Source organism: Anastrepha ludens, chromosome X (genome assembly GCF_028408465.1).
Source record: "Anastrepha ludens isolate Willacy chromosome X, idAnaLude1.1, whole genome shotgun sequence".
NCBI classification, from domain to species: Eukaryota; Metazoa; Arthropoda; class Insecta; order Diptera; family Tephritidae; genus Anastrepha; species Anastrepha ludens.
In genome coordinates, this window is record NC_071503.1 from 23,558,541 (window position 1) to 23,572,282 (window position 13,742).

The 13,742-nt window shown below is 35.6% G+C and overlaps 1 protein-coding gene across 1 annotated transcript; it reads left to right on the top strand.

Annotated features, from left to right (window-relative positions):
• Nucleotides 1–7,076: 7,076 nt before the first annotated feature.
• On the top strand, nt 7,077–7,679 carry LOC128869352 (uncharacterized). Its single transcript, XM_054111890.1, has 2 exons — nt 7,077–7,522; nt 7,582–7,679. Exons 1-2 carry the CDS (start codon nt 7,091–7,093, stop codon nt 7,588–7,590), a joined length of 441 nt encoding a protein of 146 aa, XP_053967865.1. The 5' UTR covers nt 7,077–7,090; the 3' UTR covers nt 7,591–7,679.
• Nucleotides 7,680–13,742: the final 6,063 nt, after the last annotated feature.

Sequence of the window (13,742 nt, forward strand, 5' to 3'; positions counted from 1 at the left end):
ATTTCAGGCCCTCAAACCCAAGAAAATTAGTAATCGACTATATCATGTATATGTTATCTTAATCGATTTTCAGGTGTAGGAAAATTTCGAAACATGAAAATTTCAAAATGCGATATCTCTGCGAAAAAAAATGATATTTGAGCAAACAAAACGCCATTTGAAAAAAGAAGGCTTGTATTTAAAGATGCCATCCTTTAATTTTGGTGAAAGAAAACATCTGCAAGGCTACATTACCTCAAATATGGGCAAAAATGGGGTTTTTTGCACTTTTAGGTTAGGATATCTCGAAAACTCAAACTAATAGAGCAATTCTGAGGCCAGATTTGGATTCAGCGCATCATAAACCTTCGGAAATATATAGTCTGGTTTCTGGGTCTGAATGTTGGTTAAATTTTGTCGGCCTGTGTTATCAAGAGAACATAGAAATGCACAATCAATGCCTTGTAAAATGCCGGCCATTCGTCAATTTGATTTCGTACAGAAGTCAAAAACTGTGCACAGCCAATATACTAAAGAGAGAATTCACTGTAATCAGTTCTGTTTCACCACACCGCGGCGGTTAGACTTCATTTTTGACAATTCCCACTATTCGTAGCCCGTGAGACTTCTCTACAAATTAACATTCTGTGCAAATCTCTCTCTTGCAACTGCCGTGTTGCCTAGTTTTGGATATAAAAAAGCAATAAAATGCCCATTTATAGAAAAGAAAGTACCAAATTTTTATCGAATTATGGTACTTAACGAATTTTGTATGCGCCAATTGCAAAATGTGCGTTTTTCTTTAAATACAGACTGGACTTTTGACATCATATTTAGACATCTGTACACACATAGAGTACAGTTGTAATAGCAGTGGTGGATAACGATTTTGATGACAACCTGCATGTTTGGACTTTAATATGCCTAAGGGGAAAATGTCTATATATTTGACAGTTGTTAAAAAGGTATACGAAGAGTCATGGAGTTAAACTGCCCTATCAACAGTATTGTTCCTATTCTAAAAAATAGACCTTTTAACTTTTAATATACGCAAAAATCATCTGCATATAAGGATTATTAAAAAAAATTCGAACAGAGCCTTGTTTTCTAAACATCCCAAACATATCTTGATCTATGTATTATATTTGTACATAAGTCAAATAAATTTGCAGGCATTTAAATTCGTTTGTGGAAAAAGAAATCCATTATTTTCTCGGTAGATGGCTGTAGCGATCGATATCTCGTAAAGCAGTGGTCGCCAACCTTTTCAATGTGTTGAGCTACTTTCAAGATTTTGAAATAAACAGCGAGCTACTTGCACAAGCCAACATAATTAAATAATACACAGTTATATTCGACATACAATACATGTATTTATTTCACCAATATACGTTCTATATATAATAAACTTATGACTTATAGTGCTTATACTTATGCATAACTAATATACATCCATGTTCACACCTATCAATCGTAACAAAATTTTTTGCAGTCATAATGGCAAATCACAAGCGACTTAAAAAAACAACAAAACAGTAATAGTACATTATTATATAAATAAAATATGGACAGATAAAAAGAGCATATTTAATGAGAAGGTTGACATTCTTACTCATCGATAATTTTTTTAATATTTGCAGTATAATTTGATACAGTCATTCGAATACAGTTATCCAAATGTATATCTGTAAGCCGATTGCGGTATTTATTTTTAATAAATTTCATATTGGAAAAAGAAGATTCACACAAATAAGTTGAACTGAATAACGCTTTCACTTTCAACGCAACACGACATAAAACTGAATACTTATCTTTACTTACTAAGGTCCATATACATTTTGTATTTGAACCTAAAGATTTTAAAGTCAAGTCACTTTGAAAAGCAATCAGTTCCATTTCTGTCACAGCAATGTCTTCGCCAAAGTTGTTCATAACACAAGTTGCAAACTGTTGTATATCAATGTCCATGAAGGGTGAAACAACAAATTGCGTCACTAAAGCAATTTTGCTGAAATCCTTGAAACGATTTTTGAAGTTTTCCTTCAAGTTAGAAACTATTTCCATATGATATTTACTGTCATAGGGCTCTAATAGATTTTTGGATATCTTTTCGGAAAGAATAGGAAAATGCTTAGTATCGCGGTTTTTTTTGGTTTTGTTCCCAAAATTCAAGTTTTGTAATAAATGCATTTATATCAGAAATCATTTCCGCTAATTCTTTATCCCTGCCTTGAAACTGCAAGTTAAGCTCATTTAATTTCTCTGTAATGTCCACAAGAAAATCAAAATCTCTGAGCCAAGTCGAATTTTCCAGTTCAGGAATCGGTTCATCGCGTTCTTTGAAAAATTGGAGTATAGCAGGCAGGACATCATTGAAACGTTTGAGCACTCGTCCTCTGCTTAAACATCGCACTTCAGAGTGAAGAAGTAGATCTCCGTATTGACAGTACATTTCATCAGCCAAGGTTTTAAATAATCTTCTTTGTAACGCTTGAGCTCCAATCTTGTTCACAATTTTCACCACCAATTTCATAACGTTGTTCAAGTTTAGAAAATTTCCACATAATGCTTGCAGATGTATAATACAGTGGTAACTAAGAAATTGTGGAAAACTTTCATCCTTATGACATAGCGCCGCGAGCCCCTTATCACAACCCACCATAGCTGGAGCACCGTCAGTTGTCAGGCCTACCATTTTTGATATTGGAATTTTCTCAGAAGAGATGAAATTTTTTAAATGAGAAAACAGCTCTAGCCCAGTAGTATGTCCTTTGAGTGGAATAAACTTCAAAAGATCTTCTTTAATTGTAAAATCACTAAAAGCCATCCTGACAAATATGACTATCTGTGAGGTGTCAACTACATCTGTTGATTCATCCAGTTGCAGTGAAAAATAAATACAGTTATCTAAGTCACTTCTTAACTGTAAAAAAATATCATTGCTCATTACTTCTACTCGCCTCATCACTGTATTATCAGAAAGTTGCATAGATTTTATAGCAGACACTGTTTCGTCTTTATTTCTAAAGTTGGCGAATAAAGAATCTGCAGCTTCCAAAAATGCTTGTTTTATGATTTCCCCGTCTTCATAAGGTTTTTTATTTTGTGCAATTATCTGGGAAACACGATAAGATGCTTCAGTTGCAGCCTTATTTTTGTCGATTGTTTTCAAAAATATTGACTGTTGTCCAATTAACTGGATTTTTAAATGGTTCAGTTTTTCTTTTCTGGTGGCAGAATTTAACGGGAATGCCTTCTCAAAATTCGAATGTACAGTTTTATGATGCCTCTCAATATTTCCTTTTTTAGGAACTGACACAGATGTATTACATAACAAACAAACACTTTTGCCTTTAACTTCTGTGAAGAAGTATTGTTCTTCCCATTCCGAATGGAAATGGTATGTCTTCGCCTTCTTCCTACTGCTTGCCATAATGTTTCGAACTCTAACCCAACCGCTGCACGCAGAACGTTGATAATGCCGTTCAGTATTAAACTGAGCGCAATGTCGACGTGCATTGCGTATATATAAAGCCAAAAAATTCTCGAACACGCTAATCGGTTCCAGCCGATCCTAGAACGGAGACGCGACTTCGCGTCGTGTTTGTCGGCGCGAAATCGCTTACCGCAGTGTTGCCGCTGTTTATCTATTTATTATGAAAATTTCTGAAATTTGCTAATACTGGTGTGATTTTCAGACTTTTGGATTTTATGCAACGTGAGCAGCGCGAGCTACCAGAATTGCCTTTGCGAGCTACCGGTAGCTCGCGATCGACGGGTTGGCGACCACTGGTCTCAAGGCGAATGTATTACAGGTGACAGCAAACACATATAAGTAAAACCCTACATGTATTTGTTGTTGCGTTTGGTGCAAGCATCATGTCAAAGTCAGCAAGCAAATGTAAACATACGAATGTAAACATACCAATACATACAAACAAAGCATATCATTTTGACGTAAGCCATACCTACGGCGAAAAATTCAGCTGGGTGAATGCTGTCACCTTATTAAATCCACCTTGACTGGTCTACAGTAACAAGCTGGCGACGATTTGTGAGCTCAGAGCCAATATTGAACGCGAAATTGCTGGAATTTCGGCCGATTTATGCAAAAGAGTGGTCGAAAATTGGGTTCAACGATTGGACTTCGTAAAACGTGCACGCCGTGGTCATGCAAAAGAAATCGAATTTCATACTTAAATGTATATGTTCAAAATCGATAATAAAAAAAAATTAGTTAAAAAAGTCAAACCGTTTGTGTTTTATTCAAAAAAGGTCAAAAGTTGAAGCGCTCTTACTGAAAAACCCTATATATGTACATACATATATTATGTCTGCCTGATAGATAAACTTGATAGAGAAACGTTTCATTACCAAGCACACAGGAAGATGGCATATACAAACATAAATATGTGAATTTATATACATATGCGCATATACATGTGTGTGCATATATATGCTAGGTGCACTTTCCACAGCAAAAAATATTACGATTCACTAATACGTCTCAAGAAATCGAGCGAACATTCATAGGCACAGCAATGTGCCAAAAATTATGAATTATGAAGCGTCAACAAAATTGTTTCATAATCTACAACTTTTAAGGTCTTTAAGCAACTTTTTAGGGCTTTACTATGAAGTAGTACAATATTAATCGATATGTGAATTTCAATGTTCAAGAGGAAAAGTATTTATAAATTTTAGAAATTAAAAATACATATTGACTGACAAAATTAGTTCAACAATTTGCGGCTTCGGTCCTTGTTGTTACGAGTATGAACAGCGCTGCCCAGCTCACAGAAGGTTCAATATTCAATATACATTAGGGTGGTTCGAATTCCAACAAATTTTTCAAATCAAATTCTAATAGTGCGGAAAAGGTGCTATGGAGTAACACAAGTATTTTGGTAAAAAAAAAATTGAAATCGGTTAATATCTTCTGTTCGCGCAACTCACTTAAAGTTTTGAAAATTTTGTCGAAAATAGTGCATTTTCTGAACTTTTTGAAAGTAAGATTTAATTTTTATTTTTTATTAATATTTTGTTACTTATGCTGTCAGATTGTTATATTAGTTTTTTTCATAGTAATTAACTTTATGTTGTTTGAGACAATTATTTTTTAAGATCCAGTGGAGGTGAAAGAGTGAGACTGTGACTCTTGTACGCGATATTCAAAAGTCAAATAATATTGACTTTTACTGGCACTGTTTACGAATTATTACCAAGCTATATCACTTTCTTTAATTGTTATTCAGTAGTTGTAGTATATTTACTTTTGCTTAAAATGAGTGAAAAAACAAAAAAACCCCGGTTTCATATTTCTCGGAAAGATCATGTTTGTCCAATATTTGGCGCTCCTAAGGATTTTTCTTTAAGAAATCTGCCCTCTTATGCTGACGTTATTCTTTGTTGTTTTGAACAAAGATACGTAATGTCATCATCAACAGAATTACCTTCACAGAAAATTGCTTTTTCAGAAATAGCGAATGTGGTAGCTCAGAAAATTAAGATGCTTTATATGACAGCATCTATCCCTACAGTTTCTCAAACCAGGGTTGAACAAATGATCACTGCATATCATGCAAAATATTGGAAAAAAAGAAAGTCTTACAAAAGAGATAAAGAAAATCCTAAGTTTCAGAAAGCTCATGAAATATTCAAGACCGAAGCAGAGAAAATTTTTGACATTTCTTCATGCAAATGTCAAATGTCAAATGACTGTAACTGCGGTAAACCTTTGCCATTATGTATTTGTCCAAACCCTATTTCTATTGACTGTGGATGTGAAAAAGATCGTAAAATTCCTGTCATAGAACGTAAATTTCTTTTCGATCAAAGAACTGCCAGAGTCGGAAAGATTGGTTCTATAGATGTACTTGAAACTGCAAAACTTACTCGTCGAGCTGAAAGAAATGAAAAAACGAAACATAAAATGACATCCTCTAGTCCTTACACTTCTTCTGTTGACAATGCCAAAAGTTTTTCAGATGATTTGGATGACAACATTGAAGAGTTCGTTGAGAATCGTTCGCCTGAAGTACAAGAACATGTCAAAGATCCAACATTCGCTCTCAGCCCATCAACATCATACCTTCAAAAGCCTTCTACCTCACAAATGCGCATTAATCTTCCTGAAACTGCAGTAATTAGTGACCGATTTGGTGTTTCGGAAAGAGCAACCGCTGCAATTGCGACGTCAGTTCTGAAAGACCTACAAATCGTTACTGATACAGACTTGACTTTTGTTATAGATAAAAATAAAATCAGAAGGGAGAAATCTAAAATCAGAAAAGCCTTGCAACAGGAACCTAAAACTATGTCCGAAGCCCTTACATCCCTTTATTTTGATGGGAGAAAAGATGAGACCTTATACCAGGAGGAAGTAGGCTCCAAGCGTTATCGCAAAACACGCAAGGAAGAACATGTCTCTATTATAATGGAACCTGGTTCTCAATATATAACTCATGTAACGCCTATTTCTGGTACAAGCAAAGGTATCACTGAAAGTATGATATCTCACTTAAATGAAATGGAATTTGATTTTAGTGAACTTCTCCTAGTTGGTTGTGATGGCACAGCAACTAATACAGGCTGGAGAGGTGGTATTATTAGGCGTATTGAATTATACTTGAACAGACCAATTCAGTGGAATATATGCTTGCTTCATGCAAATGAATTACCTTTGCGACACGTATTTCAACATTTTGATGGAAAAACAAGTGGACCGAATTCATTTTCAGGTACAATCGGAAAACAACTTCAGGGCGTTGAACACTTGCCTGTTGTTAATTTCAATAAAATTGATTGTGATTTAGTACAAGTCACATGCAGAGACAATTTGAGCAAAGATCAAAAATATCTTTACGACATTGGGCAAGCTATTCATTTAGGTAATTGTTCATCTGATCTGTCTCTGCGAGATCCAGGAAAACTCTCCCACGCGCGTTGGCTCACTCTAGGAAACAGAACGTTGAGATTATACATATCAAGTGAAGACCCTTCTGAAAACTTAGTTCACATAGTTACATTTATAATGAAAGTGTATTTACCTATGTGGTTTCAAATAAAACTGAACGATTCAATTGCTGATGGTGCGAGACATGTCTTCACTATGATTAAAAATTCTCGGTACTTACCAGAACATCTTCTGAGAGTAGTTGATCCTGTGATACAACACAATGCTTATTTCGCGCATCCTGAAAATTTGCTTTTATCTATGGTCACAGATGAAAATCGGAATGTACGTAAGATTGGGGTACAAAGGATTTTAAAAGCCAGAGAGACAACTTCTACTGCGAAGAATTCGGTGCGCTCATTCATTTTGCCAAAACTGAACTTTAATGCCACTAATTACTATGAAATGATCGACTGGTCTTCTACAATACTATCACCTCCTCCAGTACTAAGAAATGTCTTAAATGCAGATCTGTTATCTTCCATTGATAACCAACCATCTATCTCTCAATGGAACTTGTCAAGCTTTCCATGCCACACTCAAGCGGTAGAGCGAACTGTTAAGCTTGTCACTGAAGCGTCGAACAAGGTATGTGGTTATCAAAATAGGGATGGTCACATACGGTCAACTTTATTTTCTCGTTCTAGTTTGCCTAAATTTGATCACAAATCCCAGTTTGTAATTAACGCATAAAGAGAGTTCACTGTACAAATCTTCACGATCGTAAATTTTTTTAATGATAGTAGCAAACAAAAAATTTAAAAAACAAAAAAAAAATATTTAAAAAAACAAAAAAAACAAAAAAAAATTATAAAATATAAAAAAAAACAAAAAAAACATAAAATATTAAAAAAAACAAAAAAAAAATTATAAAATATAAAAAAAAAACAAAAAAAAAAGTGGGATCAGATTTTTCACCACGTCCTCGTCGTTGCTCCTGGGGAAAGCTAAGCGTGAAAAGCCTTATAGAATGCATGAATAAACTGTTTAAATACAAACTAATCCTTATAAATAATTAAATTTAAACATAATAATAAGTAAAACTTTGGAAAACGACAATTAAAACATAATTCTAAAAAAATTAGGAAATATGCATTTTTCGACAAAATTTTCAAAACTTTAAATGAGTTGCGCGAACAGAAGATATTGACCGATTTCAATTTTTTTTTTACCAAAATACTTGTGTTACTCCATAGCAACTTTTCCGCACTATTAGAATTTGATTTGAAAAATTTGTTGGAACCACCCTAATATACATTTTGGCTTCATCCGAAGGCTGAATGTATGAACAGTAACCTCCAAATAAGCCGCATTCTGATTTCAGAGTAAGTTTCTAACTTTGAAGATATATGCATATGTTTTTGTGCACTTTTTAGTAGGGATTATTGTAGTATGTATGTAGACATAATAAGGCGATGCGTCGTGAGGTATTACATGTTTGCTTCAGTGCATACATATATATGTGTGCAATACTAAGGAATTAAATATGCAATTGATCTGTTGTACAAACATAACTAACATTATATATTTATTAATATACATATGTATCAATATACCAAAACTCTAGTACGCTCTACGCATTCTTGTCTAAAATTAGTTTCTACACAAAATGTACTAAATTGCACGCACCAAAATGTGAGTTCGTTTTTGTATTTGGTTTAAATTCCTTTTGTTTTAATTATCAAGAGAACATAGAAATGCACAATCAATGCCTTGTAAAATGACGGCCATTCGTCAATTTGATTTCGTACAGAAGTCAAAAACTGTGCACAGCCAATATACTAAAGAGAGAATTCACTGTAATCAGTTCTGTTTCACCACACCGCGGCGGTTAGACTTCATTTTTGACAATTCCCACTATTCGTAGTCCGTGAGACTTCTCTACAAATTAACATTCTGTGCAAATCTCTCAAAATCTTAAAAAAGGGCCGAAGAACATTTTTTTGCTGTATTTAAGGTTATGTAACAAGATAAGGTACTCCTTTTTCAAAAAGGTCGTTCTGGTTTTTGCAGTATTATCTAAAACTTTTGTGTTTATTTTTACTATGAATACACCTTTGTAGCTGCAATTCGTATTCAGTAAATTTATAAAAAGGGCTTAAATTTATAACAAGTGTTAAGAAGGGTTGAGAGAAGCAGACCTTGGTTAGCCTCAAAAGGAGCAAATAATTAGATAAGCACTTTTAAAACATCAAATTCTATAAGAGTCAATAAAATTTCAAAAGCACTAAAATCTTCTCAGAGTGGCTTTTTTAATCTTTTTTTAAATTGCACAATTTTTTTACCTTACAATTTTGGTAGCTTCAAACTAAAAAAAAAAAAAGAATGAAACACCAAACTCAAAAAATTTCGCATTTTGTGTATAAAAAAGCATTAAATTTATTGCCAAGAGCAAAGAGTTGGAAACACTATACAACTATACTAGAGTGACGTCACGCAATCTTGTTTCTATAATTATTGAGGTTGTATACTATACAATGTACAGCTGATAACTTGATGTTTGTTTCTCTTGCCGAGAGCGCTACACTAGAGCTGCAGTTGGCACTTGTGAGTTTGCTTTTATGCTTCTCTTCGGGAGGAAAGTGTGCGCAGGCATTTATGCGTTCAAATTCTTCACTTGTTGTTATTTATTTACTTTAATATATTTTTATTTTTATTTGCAAGGCAATAGGTGAGCTAAAATAGCGCAAGTTGTGTTGTGTTGTAGTATTAAAGCGTGTGTATCGTAGAGTGTTTTTAAATGTTGTACGATTTGTAGAATCACTACGAAACTTTTACAAAGCAAGAGATAGTGAAACCACGTCCGTTCAATCGAAGTGTTTTCTTACATGTTTATTTTTATATTTATATTTGCAATAGTGAAATGGAAAAGCTGCTAGTGAATTTTCATAGGAACTCCAGTCAACCGTTTTTGGGCTTATGACTGTTGGCATAAACTATCTTTAGTGTACAGCACTAGTAATAATCAAACAATTACTCGCAAGCCTTCTCTTGCAAGCCTTCTATACAGAAAATCAAATACTGCTTTGGCATGGTGAAGGTTCATTGGGATAATTTAAAGTGGCTCGTATTGCTCATGCTTATAGGGCGGGGTTTGCGCATTTCTGCATGATATTGAAAACCATCCTAAACAGGGCATGCAGCCGTTGAAGATGGTCTTTACAGTACCTCTTTCAGGATGGCGTTCTGAATAGTCTTGTTCCCCTTCATACCAGACGGTGGCTGGGTATTCATGCGGTATTATACCCAGTCGGACACCACTGAGTGAATTGTACTGGCTGCTGGACGTATTTGCGATCGTGGCGAGGCATGAGTGTCTCCGGGCTGGACATAACCCTTTTCTTACTTTTCTCAGCAGCTTCTGGCCTCAGACATATTTTCGCTCTTTTTCTGGTGGAGCCGCATTTAAAAAACGATCACTTATCTTTGCTACCCTCGTTGGGGGCTCAAAACGTTCTCGATGAGCTCTTTGGCCCACTCAAAGCTGAGTTTCCTAGCCAAATAACTCTCCGGGAAGCCTCTCACGCACTCGATATTAACAAGGTTCATCAGCATTCGACGATGAGGCGAGAAGTCTGCTCGCCCTCCTGTGCTACCTCTCATTTGGCTTGCAGCCCGTGGGACATCCAAGTCCGGTTCTCTTCATATCAAGGCGTCTGTGTTTAGCGATTGCCGAAAGATAAGTAGTAAGCGGTCATTCAGTAGTAAGTTAGTGAGGGCTTAGTAGGCTCCTTGGAGCATACCACAGCAGGTCTGTAATGTCATTCATCCCATAAGCATGGTGCGGGTAGTACTCAGGTACATAAATAACCCTAAACGGTGGTCTAACAACTTCGGTAAGTTGAGCCATTGAGTAAGTAATGGACATAGAGTTACAATCTCGAACAAACAGTATGTGGATTGCCATTACTGGCATTTCCACTCAAATATGTTGTCCCAAAATGGATATATGGTATATCAATAAACATATATTAGATATACTACAGCAAAACAAAAGCCACAATCTGGTTTCAAAGTAAATTTCTAATTTCAAGGCTAGAAAAATGTATTTTTGTATTTTTTATTACTTGGATATTCCCATACCTGAAGATATATTTTAATTAAGTAAAGGGTAATTTTTTAAGAGCTATAAGAACATTTTTCATAAAAATACACGTAAAATTCAGAAAAATGCATGAAATTTTTATTTAAATCGATAGTATATCTATACTATAAAGGTGAAGGTCTGTACGTTGTCCGCGTATCACAACTAAACGACAACACCAAATGACGTAGGTACAATTTTTTATACATTCATATTTGCACTCAATGAAGGTTATAGGCATGTTTTTATTATGGAACTCCCTTTCCACAGCACCCAGGCCGCGCCGCCACTCTCATTCGTCACTAATAATCGAATATTTGCTTAAATTTAATGTAAAAAATCTTAGTTTTTCCGCATAAGCTGTTCAACTATGACCCAAATGCAAAGTTCAACGACGGTTTAAGATAGAAAACTAATAAAAATAATTTTGCTTGATATTTTTCTGATTGGTTGTTTTGATTTTATTCAACGAGGCATAGCAACGGATGCCGGGTATTGTAATATTATGGTTATTAATAAAAAATTATTTTCTATGAAATTATTGTTTGTAATTCTTTTATATACATATCCTAAATCCCTCAAAATTACTCCTACGCGAGCGGGGCTGCGGGTTAAAGCTAGTAGTCCATATAATTTAATGTTTGAAGATTATTTCATTCAAATGTTCACTGCCTCTGCACTTCAAATGGTCCATCCGCTTGGTCCAATTTTGGCATACTCTTCCCATTGTTTTGGCCGGTATCTCACATATAAATGCTTTAATGTTGTCTTCCAATGCGTTAATTGAAGCAGGCTTATCTGAATAGAAATGAGCTTTAACATAGCCTCACAAAAAATAATCTAAAGGCGTTATATCGCACGATCTGGGTGGCTAATTGAGAGGTCCAGAACGTGAAATAAAATGTTCACCGAACTCGCCTCTCAACAAATCCATTGTTGCGCGTGCATTTTGGGCAAAAAAAAGTTGAACATCATTTCACGGTAGCACTCACCATTCACAGTTACGTTAAGATTCCCAGCATCTTTGAAGAAGTACGGTCCAATGATACCTGCAGCCCATAAACCGCACCAAACGAATCGATAATTGATGGTCATCATTAACACTGGCCGATACAGCTGCGATATTTTCTTCAGTTCGCACTCTACGTAAGCGTGTTGGTGGTTTGATGTCCAATAATGTAAATTTGGTTCTAAATTTAGTCACAATAGCTCGAATAGCCGCTTCAGTGGCCATAAAATGGAAGAAGCGCGCGATAAACTTCCTTAACAGAACACGCATTTTTATAATAAAATTTAATAATTTGCAAGCGTTGTTCGTGTGTAAGACGATTCATGGTTAAATTATAGACCAAACTGAAGATGTTTGACAGTGAAACAAAACACGAAACGTGCGTCAGCTGTTTAAACCAAGTGTTTAAAAAGACAATAGCTAAAAAATCACACTTTTATTAGGACGGGTTGTATGTATGTAAGGGAATCTTTGAGCTTAATTTTCACTGGCTTCTAGAAATCTGATCGACTTGGAATTTTGCACACCTATCAACGACCGATGACAATGCAATAAATTGATAAAAGTTTTCCATTATCCTTATTAGGATTGTCAGGATTAATATTTTCTTTTTTACCTGTGGGCAAAAAGTAAGGTGAATTTGGTTGTAAAATAAAAAATCTTTATTTATTCTTGTAAATCAACCTCATCCCCTTCAAAATAATCCCCTCCCGAAGAAATACACTTATGCCAACGATTCTTCCAATCCCCGAAACATGCCAAATAGTCCATTTCCGGTATAGCCATCAGCACCTTCTTCGATTCAGCTTTTATCTCCTCAATCGACTCGAAACGCGTTCCCCGGAGTGGTCTCTTGAGTTTTGGGAATAGCCAGAAGTCACACGGACCCAAATCAGGCGAATACGGTGGTTGCGGAACGATATGCCTGGAATTTTTGGCGAAATGGTCACGAAGAACGAGTGCAGTGCGGGACGGTGCATTATCGTGATGCAAAAACCAAGAGTTGTTGGCCCATAATTCTGGTCTTTTTAGACGAATTGCTTCACGTAAACGAAGCATAACGCTCAAATAATATTCCTTATTAACAGTTTGGCCAGAGGGAAGGAATTCATAGTGCACCACATCAGGAAAATCGAAAAAAACTGTCATCATGACCTTTATTTTTGAACGACTTTGACGTGCTCTCTTCGGTCTGGCCTCGCCTTTAGCACGATATTCGCTTGATTGGTCGGTTGTTTCAGGGTCGTAAGCATAAATCCAAGTCTCATATCCTGTAATGATGCATTTGAGCTTGTCCTGATAGTCTGAAAGCATTATTTCACACACATCAACGCGACGACTTTTTTCCAAGAAATTGAGAGTTTTCGGTACCAAACGAGATTTGACTTTTCGTAGACGCAAATGGTCTTTCAAAATGGTTTTCACAGACCCTTCTGATATTCCGATCATATCAGTAAGGTCTTTAACAGTCAACCGACGATTTTTGAGCACTAACTCCTTGACGTCGATGGTCGTCCGGAGCCCTCCAAGTCATCAACACGTTCTCGACCCTCTTTGAAGTCTTTGTACCACTTATAAACATTTTTCTGCGACATGGTCGAATCACCAAATTCCGCAGCCGAAATTTCATTACGCAAACAAAATTTGATGGCACTTCTCTGCTCAATCAAATCAGACATTGTAAAAATCGAAAAATGCACTCTTGGTCGTTTGGT

Excerpts from the sequence above, each read along its gene's own strand:
- LOC128869352 (XM_054111890.1), top strand. The coding sequence starts at position 7,091 with ATGATTAAAAATTCTCGGTACTTACCAGAACATCTTCTGAGAGTAGTT.